Source organism: Andrographis paniculata, unplaced genomic scaffold, assembly GCF_009805555.1.
Source record: "Andrographis paniculata isolate CXL003 unplaced genomic scaffold, ASM980555v1 Contig30END, whole genome shotgun sequence".
NCBI lineage: Eukaryota > Viridiplantae > Streptophyta > Magnoliopsida > Lamiales > Acanthaceae > Andrographis > Andrographis paniculata.
The window spans coordinates 1081260-1108193 of record NW_026137563.1 but is presented as its reverse complement, the minus strand read 5'-3'; the positions used below and the strand labels follow the sequence as shown (position 1 = coordinate 1108193).

The window sequence follows — 26934 nt, the reverse complement described above, 5'->3', positions numbered from 1 at the left end:
TAAATTATTTTAATATTAATATATAATTATTTTTATTCTAATAAAAAATAGATGGATAACAGAAAATGGTATTAAATACTTTCACTTAGCATGGGGAGTACATACCATTTTAGAACAAAATAAATGTATTTTTTTGGATGATGTTATGAGTATTACCTGTATTATTTTACAAATTTATTTATTTATTAATTATTGGATTTGTATTGTAATGTGTAAAAATTGACGCAAAGGCGTAACGGAAACCCACCCCATGACTCATACCGACCGTCCGCTGCACTGTCTGCCTTTCACATTTCTATTTCTTGAAATTTCCCGACGCAATCTATTCTTATGATCCCATCATTGATCTTCTCAGGAAGAAGAAAACGAGGTTGCTCTTGTGATCTATTCTAACTCCACATTGCTCCTCAATTTCCGTTCTTAAAAATTCGATTCGGAACACAGGGCAGGGTAGTGCTGTTTGGCGTGCTCGACATCCAACTGCTCCCACATTCTCCGAATCTTCATTTTCTTTTTGTTTTGATTCCTTTTTCGGAAATCCTTTGCATCCCAGCCTGTCCTTGAAATTTGGTATTTATTTTTATGGTTCGCAGATTTTCGTTTGAGGGTTGAGTTTATTGTGTCGGCGAGTTTAGAGTATTGCGACGTGATTTGTCGGGGTAATGCGGTGATCTGGGGTTTTCTGAAGAGTTAAAATGGCCGGGGTAAATATGGAGAAATTCGAGGAGTATTTCCAGAGGGCGGATTTGGATCGAGACGGCAGGATCAGTGGAGCTGAAGCTGTGGCTTTCTTGCAGGGATCCAATTTGCCCCGACAAGTTCTTGCGCAGGTCTGTTATGCTCTGCCTTATTTTAAAAAACAAAAATGTTCTGATCTGCAAATGGAATGGCATTGTTATTTTAGTAATATGGCTATAAAGCTAAAGTTTTTTGGATTTGCTTCTAATTATATGAGTTTGGATTTATAGGATCATGATGGAAATGGAAGAATGTTGTTAGCGTTTAAGTAAGCTTATCAGGGCTTTCATGATTGTCTGGATTCCAATAGTTCTGTGGAGTAATTGGACATTTTGAACTAATTTTGTATTGATGGAGGTGTTATAAGTCTTTGGCAATGGACCAGCTTTGTATATCAGTTGTTTATGTGCATGTTTCGATTTCTTGTATGTGAATTTTGTCCCCTTATAAAAACAATGTACATTTATGTTTAGAGTAGGTATGGTTAATAGATGATAGGTGGGGCTTTGATTCTTTCCAAATGCATGCAGTTATTCTCCTGATGGATGGAATGCGCCATTTTGCTTGTATTCCTACTGCTTTTGAGTTTGTTGGTGGAATCAAATCATGATCAGTTTTGCGCTGTATATTGTCAGTGCCCAATATGTTTGTGTTTGGTTTTAAAAAAAAAAACAACTTTGATATTTCTGTTGCTCAAACAAAACTCAATTTTGTTCATACTTTTGTTCCAGTGTACTCTTCTTGGACAATTTATTTGTCAACGTGGTATCTGTTGAATCCATAAAACTATTGTGTGGATGTTCATCTAATGTTAGATCTTGTTGCAGATATGGATGCATGCTGACCAAAGTCGTTCTGGCTTCCTCGGCTGCCAAGAGTTTTATAATGCCCTTAAACTAGTCACAGTGGCTCAAAGTAAACGACAATTAACACCAGATATTGTTAAAGCAGCATTATATGGTCCTGCTTCTTCCAAAATTCCACCTCCACAAATCATTACTGTGGGTACACCTATGCAACAACCAAGTCCTGTAGTTGCTTCACCTTTGCCACAGACTGGTGTAACACCCCAGCCGACTCACAATTCTGGCTTCAGAGGCCTTGCTCCTTCGAATACAAGTGTGAACCAGCAGCTTGGTGCATTGCAGTCCCCAAGGAACATGAATCAGCAGTCTGGACTAATGCCTTCATCAACAGGCATGAACCAGCAGTTTGGGCTGGAGCAGTCAGGTTCAGGTGTGGGTCAACAGGTCGCACAGATGCGACCATCGGGTACAATGAACCAACAGTTTGGGCAGGCCCGACCAACAACTACGCTGATGAACCAGCAGTTTGGGCTGGAGCAGTCAGGTACAGGTATGAGTCAACATTTTGCACAGGTACAGCCATCAAGTACAATGAACCAACAGTTTGGGCAGGCCCAACCAACAAGTACACTGATGAACCAGCAGTTTGGGCAATTGCAACCTTCAAATCCTGGCACGAATGAACGCATTCTACAGTTGCCACCTTCTAGTCCTGCTATGAACAAACAGCCTGTACAGTTTCAACTTTCGAGTCCTGGTGTAAACCAGCAGGTTAGACAGGCACCTTCAAGCATGAATTCAAGCCAGAACTTTTTGCCATCCCAAGGGAACCATCCATTGAGACAGTCTCTGTCTATGCCTGGTGACCAGAATTTTCTGCCCCCACAAGGCAACCACCCATTGAGACAGTCTCACTCCGTGCCTGGTGACCAGTCTAATCATCTACCTCAATCTACTAGTAGTCCAAATGTTATGTGGAGCATGACAGGTTCTGGTCTTCCAATGAACAATAATGTGTTGCCTGGTGGGAAAACTGGTGCCGCATCCACTGGACCAGCAACACCAGTTTTAGAGAGAGGAGTTAGTCTCTCCAATTTGTCAGGTTCATTAGCAATTTCCCCGACATATGCCATGGATTCTAGAAGAACGGTTAGTTCAGGAAATCTATCTACTTTGGACGGCATGATTTCAGGGGGTTTGTCTTCTGCGAATAATTCTCCATCCCAGCATGTTTCCTCTCCGTTCCAACAACTTTCTAGTAGTTCACCTACCTCATCTGTAGTTTCTCCTGTCACTTCAAGCCCCCATCCTTCACCAAAGCCTGATCCATTTGAAGCATTACGGAGTACACTTTCGGAACCATCTAAAGGGATTCAGGCTTCACAGAAGCCGTCTCTGCCAAAGTCTAATCAACAGACTCTAAGTCAAGTTACTTCTGGATTCCAAGCTGGTGTCAGGAATTCAACATCAGAGCAGTCACAAATTTCATGGCCAAAAATGACAGGAGCTAGCATTCAAAAATATGCAAAAGTTTTTATGGAAGTAGATAGTGATAGAGATGGGAAAATCACTGGCGATCAGGCTCGAAATCTATTCTTGAGTTGGAGACTACCAAGAGGTGCGAAAATTTGTAGTTACATTCACTCATTTTATGATTGTTTGAATATCATATGTTATCTTCTTTAATGATTATTTAGAGTGTGGTTTTTATTATTAATAATTTCCTTTTTACATGGAGAACTTATTAACCAGTATGCAAGGACACTTTGAGCATGGATTCTACCTGCCTAGTGGGTTGTATTGAACTCAAGTTTTTGACATTTATTTGGGGGTTTCATAAGATCTTGTCAAGAATACTTCTAAGCTGTGATGCTACCTTGAATAGTTGGTATTAAGTTTTTCAAACTCATAGTAGTGATTGTTTATAAAACTCATATAAAAGTTATAATCTGTGATTCCGTTAAATAGATACTAAGTTGCTGCATCATGGCATTTTCATAAAGATAAACTGAAAATTACTGAACATTTTTACCTACCAACCCAACTTTTATCCTTGCTTTTGGTGGAAATTCTAATCGGTCCCTTATTTTGCTTTCCAAATGTTGTTAATTTCATGAAGCAAGTAAATGTCTTTGGTGATACACTCTAGCACTATTTTCTGATCACAGATTTATAAATGTGCTGTCAAGGCTTGAAATTTATCAGTGTGGAACTTTTCAGCTATCTACCCTAGGACTCTTTGATGAGACAATCATCTAATTGTAAATGATTTTGTCTTGATGATGCTCCTTGTATAATTTATTGAATACTGTTTGTAGATTGTCTTAACCATCTTCTTACCAGTGTGGTGAAAGTATGAATCTAATACATTAATCTTCTTCCAAATTTTATGATGATATCATATTTAATATTTTTGGTGATTACATCCAGAGGTCTTAAAGCAGGTTTGGGATTTGGCGGACCAAGACAGTGATAGCATGCTTTCTCTGAGGGAATTTTGTATTGCTCTTTACTTAATGGAACGCCACAAGGAAGGACATTCACTGCCAGCCGCACTGCCCCAGAGTGTCATGTTCAGTGAGACTCTATCATGTTTAGTAGGTCCACCTACAGTTCATGGAAACATGGGATGGGACCCTGCTACTGGTACCAATTAACTTATTTTTTAACCAGTTCAATTTCCTGTGTCACAGTCTCCCTTGTGAAGCTTTTTCTCTATTCATGTTTAGGCTTAAGACCACAACAAGCCATGCCCAATGTGCAGCCTATTACACCTACTGGAGTTACGCCTCCCATGCAACCAACGGTTTCTCAGCCGGATGTGCAATTCAATCAGAAAAATGCTAGAGGCTCTTTGGTAGATAATTCCCACCTTAACCAATCAAGTAATGGGGAAGTTAATTTTTTGGAGACAAAGGGTTCTGGGGCAGAGGAAGCCAATGAAAAGGTTGTACACTTGGAAGAGGAGACCCTTTGTTGTGAACTATTTGTTCCTAATTTGAGTGCTTGTGGTGGAATCGTTTCTGCATCTTCTTATTATTATTTTTTATTTTTTTAAGGGAAATAGAAATAAGAACTACGAATCTAAATTATTTACCCCTCACCCTGTAAATTCCATGCCATGTGACTTGGGAAAAGCTTCTATGAGATTTTGTTTTCTAATTGTTTGACTAACCTTGTGCAAGGAACTAAATAAGCTGAATGAGCACTATTTACCTTGCCTAAGGGTGTTAGGGTGTATATCTAATTCTAGCTTGATAATTTATAACTATTAACCCCAACTATATTGTTCCTGGGAAATTAATCTGTGCCATTCTTTCACCTGTCTTTGCAAGTTCTTGAAAAGGAAACTTTACGAGTTCTGTTTTGACACTTGTCTTTTCATACTAGGTTGATGAAAAGGAGAATGTGCTTTTGGATTCCAGAGAGAAGCTTGAATTTTATCGGACAAATATGCAAGACCTTGTGAGTTGCCGTATTATATTATACCCATGATCATCTCTATTCAATAAATCTTTCTCTATAACTCCGTAAGGAGAAATAGCCTGCAATGATTTTGCATGTCTTTTTCTTTTTTTTTTTACTTTCATTTCAGTTACAAGTATTACATGACAGGTTTTGTACAAAAGTAGATGTGATAATCGGCTCAATGAGATTACAGAAAGGGCTAGAGCAGACAAGAGTGAGGTATCTTTGAAATTTTTTATGTATGCCTAGCTGATTTCTATTGCCTTTCTATTCCTCCCATTACAATTCTGTGTTTTAAGAAAGTTCTCACTAAATTTTCAGGCTGAGTTACTGGAGAAGAAATATCAAGAAAAATACAAACAGGTTGCCGAAATTCATTCTAAATTAGCTATAGAAGAAGCTGCATTTCGGGAAGTCCAGGTGACTTTTATATGCTTCCCACTGTGCTTGGTATTTCGACATACTTTCCTGGTTCATTTTTCTCTGAGTATGTAATTGATGAAGTGCATCGAATGTCATGAAAGGGTTCATTGATTGAATATATTTATAAAAACTTCCAGGTTCCTCCTGTTTATGTTCTAGCACATTTTTCTATGGCCTTTACATAATCTTTCAGAAAGGTGACGAGTCACCTTCACCACCCCTAGCTAAAAAATATACCACCATCTCTCACCACTCTGATCCAACTTGTCCATCATTAAGTACCACTGGACACAGAAAATACTCCGTTTACCTTATCTACATATGTATCAAATCATTTCTTCCGTGAAGACCACTAACAACTCCTAAGTTGGTTTAGTTGACCAATTATACAAAATCATCAAACTGAGTAATGATAAAATGCAATGGCAACCTTAAATCGTGCCTTGTCTGGCATTATTTTAATAATGTCTTTCCTTGTACTAGCATGAAGTTTTAAATCATAAATCCATATTTAGCAATGAATTTTGTGGATCAATTATGGTACCATTTTATTATTTCATTTTTAACTATTCCTCAACTGCATGAGCAAGGAAGTGAGTTATGGGAGGGTTATGATTTCATCACTGCCTTTGAATGTTCAATGCATGTGGTAAAATGACCTGAATTCTTTATATGACTTAATTCATAATGAATCCTATATTTTCAAAATTTTCCTTCTGCACTCCAATTGGCATTTTTCTTGATTCAGAGTGCAATTTGTTGCATATCTAGGAGAGGAAGATGGAACTGCAACAAGCAATCACTAAAATGGAGCAAGGTGGCAGTGCGGATGGTATTCTTCAGGTTAATTCATGGCTTTGTTGGGGTTATAACACGGTTTATAAAAATTTGCATTAATTCAAGTCTAATGTTATCAATGCTTTGTCCAGGTCCGTGCCGATCGTATACAATCAGATCTTGAGGAGCTTTTGAAGGCATTGGCTGATCGTTGCAAGAAGCATTCCATAGAGATGAAGTTAGGTGCTATAATTGAGCTTCCTGCAGGTATCTTATATATTTTCATTTTACATGTAATATTTTCAAACACTTCTCTTGTGCTTCTGTTGCATCAATATTCAAACCAAACTAATACATACCTGCCATATTGGCAACCCTGCTTCTAAAACCAGCCTTGGATGCACCAGGAATAATAGAAGTAAGAAACAATGATTAAAACCCATGTTTAACATAACACTCCAAAAGTATTTAACGTAATGATTAAACAAAAGAACTATGCAGCCATACATCAGAAACATGAAATACATAGGGGTGTGTGAAGAGGGCATAGCTTTAGCTCCATGTGAATAGATTTTTCTACAAACAGGTGGCAGAGTATTAGGCATAAGAGAGTGGACAAATCATAGCATCTGAATGAAATGGTGAGGCTGACATTAATGGATACAGTACCAGATGATTGAGCTGCTGAATGATAAATTCATACTAGTTTGATGACTAAGTTGTTGAATGATTATAAAAAACTGAAATGCTGTTTTTTATAGTTTTATTATATATGTATATATATATATATATTTCTACGAAAGAATTTCATTATATTTATTTATTTAAAAGTCTCTAAAATATGTGATGTTTGTCTTACATTTTCACCTGAAAGATGCTAGGCTAGCAACTTTGGTGATTCCATTACATAAATATAAACCAGTTATTGCTTTGCACAAAAAAGTTCAGAACATGATCCCAATACATTTCCATGCAATAAGAATTTGAAAGAAACCTAGGAACTCAGTCAATCATTACTCTTCAGTCATGACAGTCCAATTAATATAAGGTCTGTCATATTCATTCATTGAGCCAACTGTGATTGGATGATTCTCAGTTGTATGAGATCTATTATTATTTCTTAAGGTTGGCAGCCTATCATCCCAGAGGCGGCAGCAATATGGGATAAGGAGTGGGACAAGTTTGAGGATGACGGTGTGGAATTTATTTTACTTCACCTTAATTTACTCTTTCCTCAGCATCATTATCTTGATAACCATGTGATGATGTGCCTCATAATTTTACAGGGTTTTCTCTTGATGTAGCGCTGCCTGCAGCTGCTGATTCTAAATCAGAGCAGAAAGAAAATCCTTCCCCAAACAATAGCCTTGATCCATCTGATAAACTTTTTGGTTGGGATGCTAGTGTGTTTGATACTGAGTCTGTGCATAGCGCAGATGAGTCAAGGAGCCCACATGGAAGTCCTGGAAGGCAAACAATACCTGAAAGTCCATATCAAGAGTATTCAGACAATCATTTCAGAAAAAGTTTTGATGGTGATGCTGAAACTCAAAGGTATTGGTGTTTTTGTTTTATCTATGAATATATTGTTCAGGTCTTTTTTTTTTTTTTTTTGTTAAGAAATTTCTGTTCCATCATATTGTCAAACTTTATCATGAAATTCTTAATTCTTATTTGTTTCTTTCTTTTTCCTGCTGTTTTCTTTACTGAAGCTTTGATGATCCTAGCTGGGGTAATTTTGACAACGGTGATGATGATATTGATTCAGTCTGGGGATTTAACGCTAAGGTAAGGAATTCAACCACTTTCTTGTCTTGCTTTTATTATGTCAATAAAATTATCATGCCGAAAATATGCTTTGCACCTACATCAAGTTTCCATGCAATCACTGTAGATCGAAACTTTTGCCATAAGCACATGCTTGGAAAGTGCTCAGTTAATTGCCATATCTGTATGGATAACTGCCATTCATCCTGCATTGCTACCCACACCCAATGCAGGCAGGCACGCTCACACACACTTATAGGCAAACAGGAATCATATGAACTGTCTATATTCAAATGTTAAATGTGTTCATTTATTGCGTTTCTTTGTTTACTCTATGTGAAGCACTTTCTTTCTAGCTCCTTAACTAGTTAATACTCTTAATAGGATTACTCCTATCGACTTCCATTTTTTGCTTGATTCTTTTTTCGCCATCATTTATCTTCAGGTACCAGATCATGAAAAGCAGGATGAAAAATACTTCTTCGGGTCCAATGACTTTAGTGCTAGTCCAGATCGAGGAGGATCTCCTAATGCTGAAAGTCCATTCCAAAAGAAGAGCGCATTTACCTTTGAGGATTCTTTTCCGGAGTCCCCACTTTCCAGAGCCAACAATTCTCCCCGATACAGTGTTGATTCTAGAGATCAGTCTTTTGACAAATTTACGAGATTCGATTCCTTCAACAGCACACATGATGCAGGCTCATCATCCCGTCTGGGGAACCTCACTAGGTTTGATTCAGTAAACAGCCCGAGGGACTTCGGCCACAGCAGAAAATCTTCATTCGATGACTCTGATCCATTTGGTTCTAGTGGTCCATTTAAAGCTTCTTCATAAGAAACACCGAAGAAAAGGTTCTAAAAGTCAAAAGTGTTTTACAAATGTTGTTGGCTGGGATTGAGCTCTCTTGAAATTTCAATCTTTCTTGGTTATGCCGACATGAATCCAATCTTGTCGCCGCCGGGCAAATCCAAAGAAGTGTCTTGGAGTGGTGCTGTGCCTATTGCCAGTGATGAATACAGGCCAAAGCGTGGAATACAAATTTGGAATGCTACAAATTTTTGAGGAGTAACTTTCATTCTTTCTTTTATTCATTCCTTTCTAGTTCAGGTTTGGTTATTTTCTGCTTGCTGGATGATGGGATCTTTTGGTTGCAGTGTGAAGAATTATTCTGAGAACTTAATGCTGTAATTTTGACAGCAAACATTCAAAATGTATTCTTTTGTAATTCATAAAATCAAGTATATTATTGGATTTGATTTTGGTAAGTTGCGACTTGTAGTAATTATAACACATGCAAATGTGTGGCCTATATATATATATAAATATTATTCTGACCTAAAAATATCTAAGAATGGTAAAATTGACACAGTATTTGACCTTTTTAAAATTAATTCAATCATTTTCTATTTCTCTTAATTAAAGAAAACTTGCAACTTCTAGATAAAATAAACTTTATAAAATGAAAATTATATTTCACATTACACAGAAAATGTCCACTAAATACTCTGCAAGTCAATACACTTCTCAACCCCTTTTAAACAACAAAACATTACAATAAAATTCTACTCAGTTGACGCGAACATTAGCATCGCCCCGGTCAATTCAAATCGGTCTTTTCTGCATTAATTAAACCAAGATCAAATTTTTATTCATTACATAATATTATTAGGTAAAAGATGGGAACTTTCTCATGGAGAATTCAAATCATGACATCGTATTCAGTTTTATACAGTCGATCGATTGATGCATGATTGCATTGCAGACTTTCTCTGACAAATAAATACACAATTATAAAATGATCTGGATTACATTTGACTTGTCATATAATCTTATCTGCATTTTAGTTGTGTTGATCCAATGCCTAAGACTAAGAGCCAGCCTGGTGTCCGAAGATTATTATTAACAAGAAATAAGACCCACCACCAAAATTACGATTTTCTTTTGAATTCGCTGGTTGCTTCCTTCAGGACCTTTTTTTTTTTTTGTCGGTCAACTCCTCCATCTTCATCAATTATTACCTTATTCCTTGTCTTACGAGGACAGCAACAAAATTGTTGGATGGTTTCATTTGCGTACAGTAAGAATTTTGATAAAAATTTGTTGTTTGTCTTCTTTCGTTTGTTTTTTAGATTTTTGGGATTACTTTTTTGGTCTTCAGCTGCTGCCAGCTCGTTCGACTTTCTACTCCCTTTTCTCGTTTTTTTTCTTTTTTTTAGAAATAAATAAAATAAAACTCACCTTCTATTTTTATCGCGTCTCTGTTTGCCCTTTTGCCCCTTTTCGCGAGATCCCATGATTCGAGGTTTATGTACGAATCGGGGGTTTTGATTTTCGATTTGTTGGGCAAATTTTGTTGTGGGGATTACGATTTCTGGAAGCAACGAGTTCTTCGTGTTGGGTTTTCATTTCAGGTAATGAATCTGTATCTCTGTTGGAATGCTGATGGCTGCCTGAATTTTGATTTTTAATTTGAAATTGTATCTTTCCCTTTCTGCCATGGATTGATGTGAATGCTTCTGAACTTGATTGGAGTGAATCTTTCGTGTTCTTTCTGAAACTGATACTACAAGCTCTGAATGTGAAGATTCTTGTTGCTTTTTTGCCTCAATTATGCTCTTTTATGTGTGATTTCTTGCCTAAATTACAGCACAAAATTTAACTCGATCGATTCATTAATCAAAACAATGGATAGTTCAAATCGCTAGGCCTGTGTTAGAGAATCTCTGAACTTGAGTAATTGATGTAGAAAAATGCTCTGGAAGCACTTGAAAAACCAGGCCAAATTCATTCCTGAGTGTTGTGTTGTTACTTTCTTGCTGTAGAGCTTCTGCAGATTTGAGAATTGCATTATCCTTGTTAGGTAATCGGTTTCCATGGCTGGCAATGGGAACTTGGACGGGAACTCCGACAACGGCGGCCCGCCGGAGGACAGCTACCATTTCGAAAGGCTTCGAATCGAGCCGATTTACGACTCGTTTATATGCCCATTGACGAAGCAAGTGATGCGGGATCCTGTTTCATTAGAAAATGGGCAGACATTCGAACGAGAGGCAATCGAGAAATGGTTCCGGGAGTGCCGGGAGAGCGGCAGGCGCGTCGTCTGCCCGATGACGTTGAGGGAGTTGAGAAGTACGGAGCTGAACCCGAGCATTGCTCTCCGGAACACGATCGAAGAATGGCACGCAAGGAACGAAGCAGCGCAGCTCGATATGGCTCGGAGATCGTTATCTGTAGGATGCGCCGAGAACGACACGGTGCAGTCCTTGAAGTTTGTTCAGCATCTCTGCCTCAAGAACAAGTCGAATAAGCATGTGATTCGCAATGCAGAGCTGATGCCTATGATCGTCGATGTGCTGAGGAGTAGCAGCCGGAAAGTGCGTTGTATGGCTCTCGAGACGCTCCGTTTTGTCGTGGAGGACGACTCCGATAATAAGGTTGTCGAAGGTTGATGATTAGCAGTTCGTCGAACTTGTTGTGTTATGTTTCGGTTCGGGTTCTTGTTTGTGTTTCTCTTTAGCTCGACTGCATCGTTTTGCAGGAAATTATGGCGGAAGGGGACACCGTTCGGACGATAGTGAAGTTCTTGTCTCACGAGCAGTCGAAAGAGAGGGAAGAGGCGGTTTCGTTGCTGTATGAGCTCTCGAAGTCGGAAAAGCTCTGCGAAAAGATCGGTTCTATCAATGGCGCCATTCTCATTTTCGTAGGAATGGCGAGCAGCAACTCGGAGAACCTTTTAACCGTCGAAAAAGCCGTCCAAACCCTCGAAAATCTGGCGCAGTGCGAAAACAACGTACGACAAATGGCCGAATGCGGCAGATTGCAGCCTCTTCTCCGACTACTGCTCGAAGGTAACGACAGCCTTGCGACTGTTTTCGATATTGATCGAATGGAAAGTGTGTTGAGTGTGTTGATATATATATATATATACTGCAGGATCTCAAGAGACGAAGCTGTCCATGGCTGCGACGCTTGGCGGGCTGGTTTTAAACAGCGACGTGAAAGTTTTCGTGGCGAAATCTGCCGGCGTTTCCCTCATCAATCTCATGAAGAGCAACGACATGAAATCCCGGGAGCCGGCACTTAAAGCTCTTAACCAAATCTCGTCGGACGAGGCGAGCGCGAAGGTTTTGATCGAGGCGGGGATCCTTCCCCCTCTAGTGAAGGATCTGTTCACCGTCGGGACGAAACAGCTCACAATGCAGCTGAAAGAAGTCGCGGCTACGATCCTCGCCAACGTTGTTAACTCCGGCCACGACTTCGATTTGATTCCAGTCGGATCCGACCACCAAACGCTCGTCTCCGAGGAGATCATCCACAACCTTCTGCATCTAATCAGCAACACCGGCCCGTCGATAGAGTGCAAGCTCATCCAAGTCCTCGTCGGGCTCACGGGTTCCCCTTCCACCGTATCTAGTGTCGTCTCGGCAATCAGAAGCTCCGGCGCTACCATCAGTTTGGTTCAGTTCATCGAGGCGCCGCAGAGGGATCTGCGGCTGGCTTCGATAAAGCTTCTCCAAAACCTCGCGCCTCACATGGGACAGGAACTCGCCGGCTGCCTGCGCGGCGCATCGGGCCAGCTCGGAAGCTTAATAAAGGTGATCTCCGAAAACGGTGGAATATCCGAGGAGCAAGCTTCCGCAGTCGGGCTGTTGGCTGATCTTCCGGAGAGGGACGCCGGCCTGACTCGGCAGCTGCTGGAGGAAGGAGCCTTCCAGATGTTTATTTCCCGAATAGTTCGAATCCGGCAAGGCGAGACGAGAGGCAGCCGTTTCATGACGCCGTATTTAGAAGGGCTCGTGAAGGTGCTCGCGAGAGTCACCTTCGCGGACCTCTCCGGCGGCGGCACCGCCCTCGACCTCTGCCGGCAGCACAACCTCGCGGCGCTATTCATCCATCTCCTGCAGGCGAATGGGCTGGACAATGTACAGATGGTATCCGCCATGGCGCTGGAGAATCTATCTCAGGAATCGAAGAATCTGACGAGGCTGCCGGAGATTCCTCCGGCCGGATTCTGCGCCGCCATTTTTCCCTGCTTAAGCAAGCCTCCGGTCATAAGCGGCCTGTGCAAGGTCCACCAGGGGACGTGCTCCCTGAAGGAAACGTTCTGTCTCCTGGAAGGGCACGCCGTCGATCGATTGGTCGCCCTTTTGGACCACAACAACGAGGCGGTGGTGGAAGCCGCCCTGGCGGCGCTGTCGACGCTACTGGACGACGGCGTGGACGTCGACGAAGGCGTTCTGGCATTGCACGATGCAGAAGGTATCCGACCGATCCTCGACGTGCTACTGGAGAAGCGTACCGATAGCTTGCGGAGGAGGGCCGTGTGGACAGTAGAAAGGCTTTTGAGAAACCCCGACATCGCCATTGAGGTTTCCAGCGACCCGAGCATCAGCACGGCGCTCGTCGATTCTTTCCAACACGGCGATTATATTACACGACAGATTGCCGAGCGGGCTTTGAGACATGTTGATAAAATCCCCAATTTCTCTGGTATCTTTCCGAATATAGGATGATTTGCTACATTCGTACAGTAATCTGTAATGTCTTTTTCTTCTTGTTGTCTTCTCCTGGAGCTGTAGATACGTACAATATGTATACGTATATTCAATTTGTTATTGGGCCTGGGTATTTTTTTACTTTGAAACAAGCCCAATGGGCCTGGTCTAGTTTTAAGAATGGTTTGGCGCTGACAAATTAGTGCCACTTGGCAATCGGTGGTTGGGTAAAATAGTGTAGATATTTGACGTGTCGTTTCCCTATTTGTGCTTAAAAGTTAAACCCAAACGGGGAGAGAATTTCTCCCCCCAGTCGAAGAAGGCAGAGAAGAGATCCCACGGAAGCTAAGAAATGGCGAGATTTCATTTGAAATCAACGTTGACGATCGCTATCGCGGTTTTTGCAGTTACCGCATGCGGCATTGACGATAAATGCGGCGCCTGCAATGCGATTGCTGTGAGTGATTTGTTGTTGTTTTATTCCATCGCTGTTGTTTCGTTTTTTCGGGTTCTGTTGATTAGTTTATTCTTATTGTTGTTGGTTTTTGACTGATCAGGAGGAGCTGGAGCGGGAACTCTTGAATGTAAGACTTTTTTTATGGCTTGTTTCTGTTTGCTTATGATTTCTTAGATTGAAATAGTGCATCTTTCTTCTCCTATATGTGAGTGCGTGCGGAAAATGCCGCGGAACGAATGGTGTTTTGAGGTCTGCAAAAATGTGAAGCTAAGAGCGGGAGATGTGTGGCTAAATGATTTTGATTTGCTGAATGTTATAGTTATTGTTGGTGTAATGATGATTCTGCGTACTTCATTAGATGAATATGCTCAAGAGCAACTAGAGTCATCTCTTTGTTAGGATCAAATGGAAATCCTTCTAACCAATCAATTAGGAGAATTTGGGTTGTGGTTTTGAGACTAAACAACACTGGTTAAGTTCTTTAGCTTATATGTAATGTTAAACTTTCACATTGAGGCTTAATAGAAAGCACAAGGTGAGCTGTAAATATACTATTCTAGCCATTCTACTGAGTGACAAGATGCTTCTCACAATTGCTATTTAAGGAACCTCTTTGCTCATATGTATTTATGCCACACAGGAAAAACCTAGAAATCATTTGGACATGAGGCACCGTTTGGACTCTAAAGGTCAGCGTGAAGGAAAGCTTATAGACTATAGGTACAGGCAACCTTAGTTCTTCCATACGTCCATCCTGTAAGTGCCAGTATAACCTCTCGATGAGATTTTTATATTTGTGTATTTATTTATTTTTCTGCCCCAGAATCAGTGACTTAAGAGTTGTTGAGCTCCTGGATGGGCTTTGTGAAAATATGCAAGATTATACATTTGAAAAGGTAATCTTTCTTTCTATATTCCTCCATAAGATGATGTCCCCTTTCAAGTTTCAAGCCAGCTTAGGCAAAACTGTTAAATGAATAGAACTTTCTTGTGGTTGTGTTGGTAAGTGATTTAAGTGGTTATGATGCTAAATGCTGGTGCTTTGTTTGAGCTGTAAATGCCACTGCAAAATTAGTCATATTGCCCATCTTTTGATAACATTATTGGTTCTCTATGTTGGCAGGTGGATTCAAACAGACGAGTTTGGATAAAAGTGAAGAGCTGGGACAGCCTTAAAATTAGTATGCATGGATTTTTATTTATTTATTTATTTTTTCCTGATAATATTGTATTCTTGTTTTGGGTCCTTTAGTAAATACTCTTGCCATATGTTACTGCTTGAGCTTGACATCTGATTTCCTTCAATCAGTAGTAACGTAGCCTTCATACAATTTCTGTGCCTTGAATATGTTCATAAATTGATTTCTAAATTCTAATACAAAACTCATAGAAGAAGCAACAGGACAGTGCAAAATCTATGTTCTTTTTTACTGATATTTCCTATTTATATGCTTCTGATAGGTAAACAAGAAGCTAAAGCATACTCAAAGGATATCTCGACTTTCTGTGGAAGGTAAGAAAAATGCTTACTTTGCTGATAATTTGGATGGTAGCATCATGCATTCTATTAATTAGTTGAAACACATTCTCAACCAAATTTAGTTTCCTCACTTGTTTTGTCCATGTCTAGGTTACTTGAGGAAACTGAAGATGAGGTAACTCATTGTCCCTACTTTTCCAGGCTCATTGTTCTACTCGAGTAAGGTTTCGAACACCACTTATGTGATTTTCTGAAGCAGCTCTCTGAATCAATAAAGAAGGGATCTGTTAAAGTTGGAGGAGTTAGCAAAGTCCTGTGTCAAGACCTCAGCACACAATGCAGTCGGAAAAGGTAATCTTCAAGCTCAGATTATACTTCTTTCCAGATTGCTGGTTAGGACGTTCCACAATCTCCATACATTGTCGATTAACTTCTCTTTATACAGTAATGATCAGAAGGCAGCAGATGAAGATGGTTTCGGCGATGGAGAACTATAAAGAACAAGTTAAGATTGTTCTAAATTCAGGAGTCATCAATAGGATACTTACGGAAAACACAAAGCCGACGCTATTTATAATTCGCACAAGAAGCCACCCAATGTACCTCTTTCATTCAAATTTAGAAACATCTCTGCAGTTTTAAGATTTAGATTACACTTCAAAAAAAGAAAAAAAAAGAACAACTCATCGACTTTGGCTACTTGATTTTGTGATGATGTTGCAGAAAGAAGTGTTGATGTTGTGGACAATTAGTCATTTTATAGCACAATTAATTCGATTGACATCCATATCAGAACTAAAATACTAAGAACATCAAAGCTAATAAAAACTAGTCTGCCCTTCTACTCCGGCGACGGCGATGGCGTTGCAGAGAGGGCAAGCGTTCTTCTGTTGCAGCCATTCCACAATACAGCCAACGTGATACTCGTGTTTGCAAGGAAGCACTCCGATCATTTTCGGACACAAATTATCTTGACATACCGCACACATATTCTCGCCGTCTCCGGCGACACAATTTCTGGTCTTCAGGTGCTTCAGAATCACTTCTTTCCTCAAACCAAGATTCCTGCTGTTTACTGCTGCTGGTTCAAAGATGACAGTATCCTCCATTTCTTGAACCCTAACCCCTCCCCAGTTTCTACGTGATCGTCCCAAAAGCTCCGGCGGCGGCGCCGCCACAAGGATTGCAGTTTCGTCGACCTGCTCAAATCTCGTCCGGCCTCTCGAAAAGTCTGCATGCCGATTCCAGACATCGTCAGCATCAAGAATCACAGTTTCATCTTCGACCCTGTTATAGAAGCCAGCGGCGGCGGCGGCGGGACGTCGGGAAAAGTGATTCTGATGGGCGTCGTCAGAGCCATAGCCATGAGTAAGCTGTTGAAGAAAGAAGAAGTGGCTTTGCAGAGAAGTACGAGGGTGGAACTGCGCCATGGAGAGTTTGTCAAAAATTTGTTTTTACGAAATAAGAAGATAGATTAACGTTGGGAATATATAGGCTGTAATGTTTCCTTATTTATGAAAGATTCAAGAATGTTTCCTTATTTACACCTATGGAAGATTTAAGAATTTAAAACACGTGTAATGTTTCCTTATTTACACGTACGAGAGATTTAAGAATGTTTCCTTATTTACATACGTTGAATCTTGTAAATATTCTGTTTTTAAAATTTTATAAATAAAAAAACTTGCCATATTACATCTCCTATTAAAATTCACATGTAAATATTTCCTTATTTACGTTTGAAAACTTCTAAGAATTTAAAAATATATCATGTTGGATCTCGTATTAAAATTAACGTATAAATATTTCTGTTTTAAAAAATTGAAGAAATTAAAAACTTACCATATTATATCTCCTATTAAAATTCACATGGTTAAATATTTCTTTATTTACGTTTGAAAATTTTAAGAATTTAAAAACATACCATTTTGGATTTCATATTAAAATTAACATGTAAATTTAAAATTTTAAAAAATTAAAAACTTACCATATTGTATCTCCTGTTAAAATTCACATGTAAATACTTTCTTACTTACATTTAAAAATTGATATAATATTTTTTAAAATATAAATAATAATATATTTTTATTGAAAATTGTGCATAATTAATAATTGTTAACTTAAAATCACAAAAAAATAAACTCTTTTTTACAAAATAGTTTTTTTCATCTAATTAAAACACAAAATATAAAAGTAAAAACATAAAAGAACAGAATGATATCTAGCTTCTAAATTTAAAAATTATAGAATAGATATATAAAAATACATAATAATTTGTGATTTTTTTTTTTTAATTTTAAATATGACTCAAGTATTATCCAGCAATTGAATTGTGCAGAAATACTTGACACTTTGATATAGAAGGTTATAATAATTGATAATTTGCACTATATCACAAAAATGACTTCATGGCCCAATGGATAAGGCTCTGGTCTACGGAACCAGAGATTCTGGGTTCGATCCCCAGTGAAGTCGTCTTCTTATTATTTTTCTTTTAAAAAATAAAAATATTAACCATTATTGTACCCAGTAGTGTCCTATCACTATCTCTCCCTATGTGCATTATCCTCCAATTTCTTGAGGCCTCCCACCAATACGACTGGACTGAAGAAGAAGAAGCACCTATTCTCCATCGCCCACTCCAATAATTAAACTACGATTTCAATTCACAATCCTTTACCAGATAGATAGATATACAGATGCTTCCACGCGACTCTGCTCCTATCAGGTAGTCACCCCTCTCCCTGTGTTATTTAATGGCTGGATTTTCTTTATTTTCGATTGGTGGGTGTTTCTTTCTTTTTTAATTTTTAATTTTTGGGAGAGCACTAATTTTGAAGGCGTGCACGAACGCGCGGGATCACTCGAAGGCTGTGCCCACAAGTAACTCGTGACGTTTTACTTTATGGTTTACTTCTCGCTTTGATTAAATGAAATGGGTCGCTGTCCACTCCGGTGGCTTGAATTTTCTCGTCGGTTTGGACTGGGAAGTGAGAGGACTCTACTTTCCCACCTGATCCGCATGATTCTTTGTTAGTATTTATTTATTTATGTTCTTTCTTTTTTCACTGAATCATGAATATAATATTCATAATCATGGCTGCCCTCGATCGATGCTATTATTGTCGTTTAATTGCTATCGAATTTCATTGGCCTATTATTCAACGTTTGGAAGTTCAAATATTGTTATTTACGGTTTGGTTCCTAGCATAGAATCTGGTTCTGTCTGCAATTTCTGCTTTTCCTTTTCGTTGATTGATAGGCCAATTAGCTTTAGTTGCGGTGCTGCTGTTTTGGGATTCTCTTTTTTTGATGTGTAAGCATAAAGAAATCTGTTGCTTCTGAGCATTTATAGTGGTGAAAAATACTGCTTCATTTTGTGTGTTGTTCTTGTTCTTTTTGCTAGGGTTTTGAATTGAATCTTTGTCTTGCCTTTTGCAGAGCTTATAGTGTATGTAGATCTTTCGAGGATGGAGGGTTTTAGGGTTCTTGTTTTGTTCTTTCTTGGAGTGCTTTCAAATAAGTTCAGTGTCGATGCTTCTTCTTCGAGACCGGCTGTTGTGAATGTTGGAGCATTGTTTTCTCTTGATTCAACAATCGGGAAGGTTGCTAAGATCGCCATTGATGAGGCTGTTAAAGATGTGAATGCGAATTCCAGTGTTCTTAAGGGAAGTAAACTTCATGTGGACTTCAGGAACACAAATTGCAGTGGATTTATTGGCTTGGCCGATGGTAAATTGTCATTTCATATCTATAGTCTTTGTAGCTCTTAAAACCTCGATTTTCCGGGGAATTGACAAATTCTGATCTTGTTTGCAGCTTTGGAGTTTATGGAGACAGACGTGGTGGCTGTCATCGGTCCTCAATCATCGGTGGTTGCTCATAACATTCTGCACATTGCAAATGAGCTGACGACGCCTTTTCTGTCGTTCGCAGCCACGGATCCATCGCTCGCGTCTCTTCAATTTCCATACTTTATCAGGACAACGCAGAGTGATCTGCACCAGATGGCTGCAGTAGCTGATATTGTCGAAAATTATGGCTGGAGGGAAGTGATCATGATTTTTATCGACGATGACTATGGAAGAAGCGGATTGTCTGCATTAAACGACGCCCTTGCAGCGAAGCGCTGTAAAGTTTCCTACAAAGCAGGCATTCCCCCAGGAGTCGTCACCTCGAACTACATCATGAATATTCTTGTCAAGGTTGCGATGATGGAGTCCCGAGTTATTATTCTGCATGTGTACCCAACTGTTGGATCCACCGTGTTTTCTGTCGCACATTATCTTGGAATGATGGAAGAAGGTTATGTATGGATCGCCACCGATTGGCTTTCCTCGGCTTTGGATTCTGCCCCTCCTCTTCACTCGGAATCCATAACCAGCAATATGCAAGGTATCCTTGTTCTACGACAACACACTCCCGATTCAGAAAGGAAGAGAGCGTTCTCGGCAAGATGGAATAAATTGACCGGTGGTTTGTTGGGGCTAAGTTCTTACGGCCTCTACGCTTACGACACCGTTTGGTTACTTGCACATGCCATCGATTCATTTTTTGATCAGGGTGGGGTTATTTCGTTTTCAAATGATACAAGGTTACGTTCGTTGTCGGGGAGTAATCTTCATCTCGAAGCGTTGATCACATTCGAGGGAGGTCCTCTGCTTCTGAAGAACATATTGGAGGCTGATTTTGTCGGCCTTTCTGGCCCCGTCAAGTTTAGTTCTGATAAATCTCTCGTACATCCTGCATTTGATATAGTGAATGTGATCGGGACAGGTCTCCATCGGGTTGGTTACTGGTCTAACTCTTCCGGGCTGTCGACTGTGGCTCCCGAGAAGCTGTATTTGCTCCCGCAGAATCATTCCAGAGCACACCAACAGTTGAATAGTGTTCTTTGGCCCGGCGAATCTGCAAAACCTCCCCGCGGTTGGGTTTTTCCGAACAATGGGAAGCTACTGAAGATCGGTGTACCAAGAAGGGTCGGGTACTTAGAATTTGTGGGGCAAACGCCGGGTACTAATTCCTCCCAAGGTTTCTGCATAGACGTATTCACAGCTGCCGTAAACCTCCTTCCGTACGCCGTTCCTTACCAGCTCGTCCCTTATGGGAATGGGAGCGATAATCCTAGCTACGACGAGTTAGTGAGATTGATCACTACTGGGGTAAGCATGAATCCACATACAGTTCGGAAAATATATAGTTTGCTTATTGCTGCTGGTAGCTGATCATTGTTCTTGTCTGTGTTAGTTCTTCGATGGCGTTGTAGGTGACATCACGATTGTGACGAATCGAACAAAAATCGTGGACTTCACTCAGCCATACGCAGCATCGGGGCTTGTGGTCGTGGCGCCAGTTAAGAAAGTGAATCAAGGCGCTTGGGCATTCCTGAGGCCGTTTTCTCTACAAATGTGGGGGGTCACCGCGGCATTTTTCATCTTCATCGGGATAGTCGTGTGGATTTTGGAGCATCGTACTAACGATGAATTTCGCGGACCACCAAAACAGCAGCTGATAACAATCGTATGGTGAGCATAAGCATCAGCTTGGCACTCTACATTCGGCGTAGTTAAAATTACCTTAGACATTATTCTGTTTTCTTGCCCTGCAGGTTCAGCCTCTCGACTCTATTCTTTGCACACAGTGAGTGAACTTCTCTACGGTGGTAATTTTTCGACTCTTTACATGTTTAAATTATCGATTCTTTGTTGAAATGCAGAAGAGAATACTGTGAGCGCCCTCGGACGGCTGGTGCTGATCATATGGCTCTTTGTGGTTCTGATCGTTAACTCGAGTTACACTGCCAGCCTGACTTCAATTCTCACGGTACAGCAGCTTTATTCGCCTATAAAAGGAATCGAGAGCCTGAAAGAAGGCAACGATCCTATAGGCTTCCAAACCGGCTCCTTTGCAGAGCGTTATCTCAGAGATGGCATCGGCATACATGAGTCGAGACTCAGACCTCTTGGCTCACCTGGAGAATACGCCGCAGAACTTCAAAAGGGTCCCAAAAATGGCGGTGTTGCTGCTGTGGTCGATGAACGTCCCTACATTGAGCTTTTCTTGGCGAGCCAATGCAAATACCGAATCATCGGGCAAGAATTCACCAAAAGTGGCTGGGGCTTTGTGAGTTTTCGCAATTTCTTCTTTTTCATACCTGTTTTACGTTGTTCGGTGCATTTCCGGATGATTGACAACACAAATGATGGTTCTTTGCATTTCTGTTGTGAAGGCATTTCCCCGCGACTCTCCCCTCGCCATCGACCTGTCAACTGCGATTCTGACACTATCCGAGAATGGAGACCTGCAAAGAATCCACGACAAGTGGTTGATAACGCATCCCTGCGCATCAGACAACACGGAGCTCGAATCTGATCGCCTCCACCTCAAGAGCTTCCAAGGCCTTTTCCTTCTCTGTGGAATCGCTTGCGTAATCGCTCTGCTGATCTACTTTGCACAGATCATTCATAAGTTCCTGCAAGTCGAACACGATGAGAATTTATCAGAAGGAACGAGCAGCTCGCGCTCAAAGAGGTTTCAGACGCTGTTGTCATTAATCGATGAGAAGGCGGATGTGTCGAGGAGCGACAAGAAACGGAGGAAGGTGGACAAATCGTTGAGCGAAGGGAACCGCGAAATCGACCTGGAAAAGCATTCTAGTGTAAGAAGACACTCCCAAAGTTTTTCTGAGAACACATCTTAGGCTCCAAGAAGTGCAACTCAAACTGTAGTTATGAATAGTATACGAGCAAGACAACAGTTATTCAATAGAAAAGCATTTGATATGTGATAGAAATTTATCATCGTAAGCATACATATTCGTCCTCAATGACAAAAACAAGAATTCAATTTATCGAAACGATCCAGCAAACATTGATTCGAAGGAAATTCGATCAAGCTTCATAAACTTTGCATTCCTTATCTGCAGGGCTGGTCTCGCAGTACTCTTCCAGCGAGTCTCCGCTGCCTTGTGCCGATGCGCCTGGCCACTTGTTCGCCACCAAGTGTGCCAAATCCACGACCCGTTGGCTGCAGCAGGATAGAGAAGTTCGACAAAGGGAAATGAAACTAAGTAAAGTTAATGGAATGTATGATCTACCTGTATCCCCATTCGTTGTCGTACCAAGCTACGACCTTCACCATATCGTCGCCCATGACCATCGTCAGCGACGAGTCAATGGTGGAAGAGACATCGCTGCACCGGAAGTCGACCGAGACGAGAGGGATGTCGCAAACAGCCAACACACCTGCTAATGGCCCATCTGCTGCTTTTCTGAAAGCTGCATTCACATCTTCAGCTGAGATTCCTTTCTTCTCCACATTGACGACGAGGTCGACCACCGACACATTCGGGGTGGGAACACGTAGCGCTATCCCGTTCAGCTTGCCCTTGAGCTGAGGCAGCACAAGTGACACGGCCTTGGCTGCACCCGTGCTCGTTGGCACGATGTTCAGCGCTGCTGCTCTCGCTCGCCTCAGATCGCGATGCGAAGCATCCAAAAGCCTCTAATATATACACACACATATATCGAATCAGCCTATTTGCTTCGAGCCAGGAAATGGAGACTAATAAACATGTTCGAAAATCTTGCCTGATCGCCAGTGTAAGAGTGCGTAGTTGTCATTGTACCCTTGACAATGCCTGAAAAACGATGAAAATATCGAACAACAAGAATCTTGTCTCCTGCTAGAAACAAATCTGGAAGATAAATGGCATTGATTTCTTACCAAACTCTTCATCCATGATCTTAACGAATGGAGCCAAACAGTTGGTTGTGCAAGAAGCATTGCTGTGATCATCACATTGACAATAAGGATCGAAATGTCTGTACATATGCTTATACAAGAAATCAAATTCTGGGAATTTCTTCTGAAGATATTAACCTTATGATGTTAGAGACCTCATGAGAGTAGTCCTGCTCGTTTACGCCAACAACGTAGGTCGGTATGTCAGCGCCTTTAGCCGGCGCTGTAATTATGACCTTCTTGGCTCCAGCTTGGATGTGCTTCCCGGCTCCTGGACCGTCCACAAACACTCCCGTTCCCTGCATTCAGACAGCGCAGCAGATACATCATAATCTAACAATTCACAAACAAGCATTGATTGGTGAAGTTTTGGAGGTATATGTAACCTCAATGACAATGTCGATGCCAAGATCAGCCCAAGGGAGTTGGAGAGGGTCCCTGTTGGAGACTACTTGAATGGGCTTCCCGTCCACACTGATGGTAGTGTTGTCGACTACCTTAACATCAGCCTTGAAGGAGCCGAGAATGGAGTCGTACTTGAGCAAATGAGAGGCCTACAAATGAAATTTAAGGACAGTTGCAATGTAATGTTGAATCGTATAAACTCTTCAATATTGAATTATTGTTGGCTTTCTGTAGACCTACGTTTTTTACGCCACCACTGTCGTTCACTACAATGACATCCAAAGGGGAGTCCTTCCGGCCATGCCAGCATCGAAGGAAGTTCCTTCCAATGCGCCCGAAACCATTGATAGCTACCTTCAATTTGGCGACAGTTGGGCCTTTAACCGGTGCTGATCCAACAGTCTGATCTTGTGCAATAAGTGTGTATCCAAAGATTAGAAAAAATCGAACACATGAAAGCAAAACTGAGCAAAATCTTCCAGTAAAAGTAGTATCTAAAATAATGAATCTACGATATATACCTTGGGAGTAAGCTGAGCAGCCACTGTATCATAGAAAGAAGCGTCTCTAGAATTCTTGGCAAAGGTCACACATCCACTTGTGGACCTAAGGCCGGAGAATTCGGCTACCTCAAGCTTCTAAAACAACCACAGAAAGCATGGAATAAAGCTCTTACGTATGATCACTTAGATATGGAAGTTAATGAACTAAATCTGAAGATCCTTAGTAAGATTGATTTTCCTTATTAGCCACTTCTTGAATTGTATAAATAATCAAAAATTCATCTTAGGAAAGAGGTGAGGAAATTAAAATTGATTACCTTAGAGAAGCACTGAGCAGGGAAAGAATGAATGGTGTTGGAAGGGAATCTGGAGTTTGTTGGGATTCTTGAAGATGCCAAAGCTGCATTAGCTGCCATGGCTGCTCCTGCAACAATCACTGCAATGCAAACTTATCTCAGCTAGTATGCAATTTCAATAGAACAATAAATTTCAGATGCTGCTGTTTGTAGACTTTTTTTTCTTCTTTTTTTGGGAGGGATCTTCTCTGGCCTGAGATTTGAACAAATTATGGCTGTGAATGAGTGGTGAGGATTGATATCAGATAAGATCATGTCTCCTTTTAGCACTAACATGATATGAACCACAAGATTGCTCACCTACACTGTGAGTTACTGTTTTTGTTTCCATGTGTTCCCAACTGCCCATTTCATGCATTTTTTAGTATTGTCAACATTCTTTACCCAAATCACCAAACTCAATCCCATCTCTTTTTTGAGAAATTAAAATGAGGGTTCTTTTGAACCCTTTCAAATCAATCTTGATCATATGTAAAATCCCTGTAAATTTACCATCACTGTAAAAGTAAATCGCCTTCTAAATATGCATATTTAGCTAATTGGGGAAACAACCAGAAAAGAGAGATAAGGTGAATAATCAGACAGTAGCCTCTTTAAAGCCAAGAATACCTTCAGATCAGAATAGCATAGTTCTTTCTACATATGATGATTGATTGGTGGAGAAGAATTGCGAAGAAAATTCATAAAGAGTTTGAGGTCTAACATGCAAACAAGTTCAATTCATATCCCATAGATTCGGCGCTAGTCATTAATTAAAGATGAGAAAAGTCACAAGATACGACATCTCCAGATGATAGCTGCATCGAATTCAGGCAACTATTTCATTGTCTTCGCTTGCTGCTGTTTCAATTGGAGGTTCTTCAGATGGCAACTGATTGGACATGCCATCAATAGCAAGGTTGAGCTGTTCAATCTTTTCAGATAGTTTCTTGCGCTGCTTCTGTCGATGGAAAGGAACACAAAAGAGATTGTCAGTGCACAAGAATTACATTCAGGCCTCGCAAATATTACGAAATGGAGCTTCATTTGAAGGCTAAAAATAGCTCATTGCATAAGGCATAAAGTTTAGTAACTATTGAATTATGAAGTTATAATGGATAAAACTTATTCCTTGAAGACATCAAGAAGCTATTCTCGGATCCTATTTAACTGTTTCTTTTTCGAGCACTGTAAGTGAAAATTAACCTCAAAATGTTTCCGGTGAAAATGGGGACACTTACCTCCAAGGCCTTTTCTTCATCATATATGAACTTGGGTAACTTTTTCATCAAATCCTTTTTGTCTGTTCCAGCTAAAGCATAGCTAATCTATGAAGCAAAAGAACACCATTTAAACATTGTGTCACACAAATAGGCATTTTGCGATCATAAAGAATTGGAAGAACATGCATCATACAAGACAGCATGCGCTGATGGCGATACTACCTACCTGAGGCGCATAAATGCAACCAAGCGTTCCAACAATTACTCCGCCAAGAACAAAACCACCAATAAACATACTTGCACTGCTTGGTCCCCCTCTGTCACTGCACCAAATGAAATTTTGCAAAAAACTCTTTAAGATGCTTCTCCCAATTTGCATTGAAAAGAAAAGATAGAGCTCGGCTATTTCCTTATCGGCATGCTCTACATTGAGACACTAAACTAGTCCCCATGATATTGTGCCTTCATTTACAACTAGTCCAAGAACTCATAAATGAACTTGTCGAATCTATGTTACATTATCGATACTCGTGGATTCATCTACATTGTGACTCGAAAACAGCCGGAATCATTTTCCAAGAAGGGCAATACCTATAACTAGCTTGAATGGTGAGAGCCCTTTTCTGGATGGAGGGTTTCCTCGTGCTCTTTAAACCAATTAAGTTTGTGGTCTGTAGTAGTTGGTCTGATGATTTTACAGTAGCACCTACAAAAGTGTGATCAATGATTTTTTATGTAAAGGAAATGCCATAGACGATGAGATGCAAAATTAGGAAGGTAAATCAATTGATCTTGAAAAAGAATGGGGAAGAGCATGTCATGATCTATAAAAACTTGTATAAATTACAACTTCCAACACACAGAGCCAAGCAATTCACAAGAAAAATGGCAAGCTGTTGATTTCGAACAATATAAGAAATTACGAGCACACAATCAAACAATCAATGGATCAGAACATCGCAATGCATACCGGACGACGAACGGAGCAGAGAACGTGGTTCTGAAATCACGAGAGCATTGGACAGAGCCGCCATTCTGAAAGTGGTTCAGAGAAACAGAGAGCAAAATCGAAATTGAGAAGGTAATAACCTTTCCCCCAGTCGATGATATCGAGACTGCTCTTGCAGATGTAACTGCCGCCACGTGGAGTCGACGGGCGAATTATTAGGAAAAGTTTAAAATATCAAACATTGTTAATGATTAGAAACCCTAATTTCGTTAGAGATAGAGAGAGAAAGGTTAAAAAGGGGAATTTGGATATTCACCATTGTTGCTGTCTGAAACTGAAACTGGCGTCGTCTTCTTCCCCGGGA

The 26934-nt window shown here is 40.4% G+C and overlaps 6 protein-coding genes and 1 non-coding gene across 11 annotated transcripts; 5 read left to right on the top strand and 2 right to left on the bottom strand.

Moving 5' to 3' along the window:
* The first annotated feature begins 244 nt into the window (after positions 1–244).
* Positions 245–9236, top strand: LOC127246675 (uncharacterized). The gene is made up of 13 exons (XM_051268180.1): positions 245–830; positions 1566–3162; positions 3975–4190; positions 4274–4491; positions 4935–5009; positions 5160–5231; positions 5334–5432; positions 6207–6278; positions 6365–6479; positions 7338–7406; positions 7499–7766; positions 7925–8000; positions 8425–9236. The coding sequence occupies exons 1-13, from the start codon at positions 696–698 to the stop codon at positions 8812–8814; spliced, it is 3402 nt and encodes a 1133-aa protein (XP_051124137.1). The 5' UTR covers positions 245–695; the 3' UTR covers positions 8815–9236.
* A 730-nt stretch (positions 9237–9966) lies between these two features.
* On the top strand, positions 9967–13616 carry LOC127246486 (U-box domain-containing protein 44-like). Its single transcript, XM_051267905.1, has 4 exons — positions 9967–10391; positions 10841–11414; positions 11519–11828; positions 11914–13616. Exons 2-4 carry the CDS (start codon positions 10854–10856, stop codon positions 13491–13493), a joined length of 2451 nt encoding a protein of 816 aa, XP_051123862.1. The 5' UTR covers positions 9967–10391; positions 10841–10853; the 3' UTR covers positions 13494–13616.
* Positions 13617–13676: 60 nt separating this feature from the next.
* On the top strand, positions 13677–16160 carry LOC127246487 (uncharacterized). Its single transcript, XM_051267906.1, has 9 exons — positions 13677–13932; positions 14033–14059; positions 14573–14652; positions 14756–14828; positions 15056–15113; positions 15394–15445; positions 15563–15587; positions 15672–15763; positions 15858–16160. The coding sequence occupies exons 1-9, from the start codon at positions 13828–13830 to the stop codon at positions 15907–15909; spliced, it is 564 nt and encodes a 187-aa protein (XP_051123863.1). The 5' UTR covers positions 13677–13827; the 3' UTR covers positions 15910–16160.
* A 1654-nt stretch (positions 16161–17814) lies between these two features.
* On the top strand, positions 17815–17887 carry TRNAR-ACG (transfer RNA arginine (anticodon ACG)). The gene has a single exon. It is a non-coding gene; the product is annotated as a tRNA-Arg (tRNA).
* Positions 17888–17952: 65 nt separating this feature from the next.
* LOC127247015 (glutamate receptor 3.3-like) lies at positions 17953–22268 on the top strand. 3 transcript variants are annotated; one of them, XM_051268712.1, is made up of 8 exons: positions 17953–18140; positions 18253–18444; positions 18854–19144; positions 19232–20574; positions 20660–20937; positions 21021–21052; positions 21129–21535; positions 21642–22268. In XM_051268712.1, the coding sequence occupies exons 3-8, from the start codon at positions 18883–18885 to the stop codon at positions 22110–22112; spliced, it is 2793 nt and encodes a 930-aa protein (XP_051124669.1). In that variant the 5' UTR covers positions 17953–18140; positions 18253–18444; positions 18854–18882; the 3' UTR covers positions 22113–22268. The 3 variants fall into 3 exon arrangements, with proteins under 3 accessions (XP_051124669.1, XP_051124667.1, XP_051124668.1); XM_051268710.1 differs by lacking the exon at positions 18253–18444; XM_051268711.1 differs by lacking the exons at positions 17953–18140; positions 18253–18444 and adding an exon at positions 18486–18728.
* Positions 22170–24635, bottom strand: LOC127247017 (glyceraldehyde-3-phosphate dehydrogenase B, chloroplastic). 2 transcript variants are annotated; one of them, XM_051268715.1, is made up of 9 exons: positions 24381–24635; positions 24082–24195; positions 23801–23962; positions 23542–23709; positions 23294–23454; positions 23138–23199; positions 23002–23051; positions 22509–22915; positions 22170–22438 (listed from the first exon to the last, which is right to left on the bottom strand). In XM_051268715.1, exons 1-9 carry the CDS (start codon positions 24477–24479, stop codon positions 22303–22305), a joined length of 1359 nt encoding a protein of 452 aa, XP_051124672.1. In that variant the 5' UTR covers positions 24480–24635; the 3' UTR covers positions 22170–22302. The 2 variants fall into 2 exon arrangements, with proteins under 2 accessions (XP_051124672.1, XP_051124671.1); XM_051268714.1 differs by having other exon boundaries at positions 24082–24198; positions 24381–24634.
* Positions 24636–24984: 349 nt separating this feature from the next.
* Positions 24985–26740, bottom strand: LOC127247019 (uncharacterized). 2 transcript variants are annotated; one of them, XM_051268716.1, is made up of 5 exons: positions 26592–26740; positions 26213–26327; positions 25848–25944; positions 25640–25726; positions 24985–25359 (listed from the first exon to the last, which is right to left on the bottom strand). In XM_051268716.1, exons 1-5 carry the CDS (start codon positions 26653–26655, stop codon positions 25228–25230), a joined length of 495 nt encoding a protein of 164 aa, XP_051124673.1. In that variant the 5' UTR covers positions 26656–26740; the 3' UTR covers positions 24985–25227. The 2 variants fall into 2 exon arrangements, with proteins under 2 accessions (XP_051124673.1, XP_051124674.1); XM_051268717.1 differs by having other exon boundaries at positions 26213–26306; positions 26592–26721.
* Between the last annotated feature and the right edge of the window lie 194 nt (positions 26741–26934).

Bases quoted from the DNA above. Each gene is read 5' to 3' on its own strand.
- LOC127246487 (XM_051267906.1), top strand. From the start codon at position 13,828: ATGGCGAGATTTCATTTGAAATCAACGTTGACGATCGCTATCGCGGTT. The intron at 14,653-14,755 runs GTACAGGCAACC...TTTCTGCCCCAG, and splicing joins GGAAAGCTTATAGACTATAG to AATCAGTGACTTAAGAGTTG. The intron at 14,829-15,055 runs GTAATCTTTCTT...CTATGTTGGCAG, and splicing joins AAGATTATACATTTGAAAAG to GTGGATTCAAACAGACGAGT.
- LOC127247017 (XM_051268714.1), bottom strand. From the start codon at position 24,479: ATGGCAGCTAATGCAGCTTTGGCATCTTCAAGAATCCCAACAAACTCC. The intron at 23,710-23,800 runs GTAGGTCTACAG...TTTCATTTGTAG, and splicing joins ACAGTGGTGGCGTAAAAAAC to GCCTCTCATTTGCTCAAGTA. The intron at 23,052-23,137 runs GTAAGAAATCAA...ATCGTTTTTCAG, and splicing joins GATCATGGATGAAGAGTTTG to GCATTGTCAAGGGTACAATG.
- LOC127247015 (XM_051268710.1), top strand. From the start codon at position 18,883: ATGGAGGGTTTTAGGGTTCTTGTTTTGTTCTTTCTTGGAGTGCTTTCA. The intron at 19,145-19,231 runs GTAAATTGTCAT...TCTTGTTTGCAG, and splicing joins ATTTATTGGCTTGGCCGATG to CTTTGGAGTTTATGGAGACA. The intron at 21,053-21,128 runs GTGAGTGAACTT...GTTGAAATGCAG, and splicing joins GACTCTATTCTTTGCACACA to AAGAGAATACTGTGAGCGCC.
- LOC127246675 (XM_051268180.1), top strand. From the start codon at position 696: ATGGCCGGGGTAAATATGGAGAAATTCGAGGAGTATTTCCAGAGGGCG. The intron at 3,163-3,974 runs GTGCGAAAATTT...GATTACATCCAG, and splicing joins GAGTTGGAGACTACCAAGAG to AGGTCTTAAAGCAGGTTTGG. The intron at 6,480-7,337 runs GTATCTTATATA...TTATTTCTTAAG, and splicing joins TATAATTGAGCTTCCTGCAG to GTTGGCAGCCTATCATCCCA.
- LOC127246486 (XM_051267905.1), top strand. From the start codon at position 10,854: ATGGCTGGCAATGGGAACTTGGACGGGAACTCCGACAACGGCGGCCCG. The intron at 11,415-11,518 runs GTTGTCGAAGGT...ATCGTTTTGCAG, and splicing joins AGGACGACTCCGATAATAAG to GAAATTATGGCGGAAGGGGA. The intron at 11,829-11,913 runs GTAACGACAGCC...TATATACTGCAG, and splicing joins TCTCCGACTACTGCTCGAAG to GATCTCAAGAGACGAAGCTG.
- LOC127247019 (XM_051268716.1), bottom strand. From the start codon at position 26,655: ATGGCGGCTCTGTCCAATGCTCTCGTGATTTCAGAACCACGTTCTCTG. The intron at 26,328-26,591 runs GTATGCATTGCG...ACACTTTTGTAG, and splicing joins TCTGCTCCGTTCGTCGTCCG to GTGCTACTGTAAAATCATCA. The intron at 25,945-26,212 runs GTATTGCCCTTC...CATTTGGTGCAG, and splicing joins ACCATTCAAGCTAGTTATAG to TGACAGAGGGGGACCAAGCA.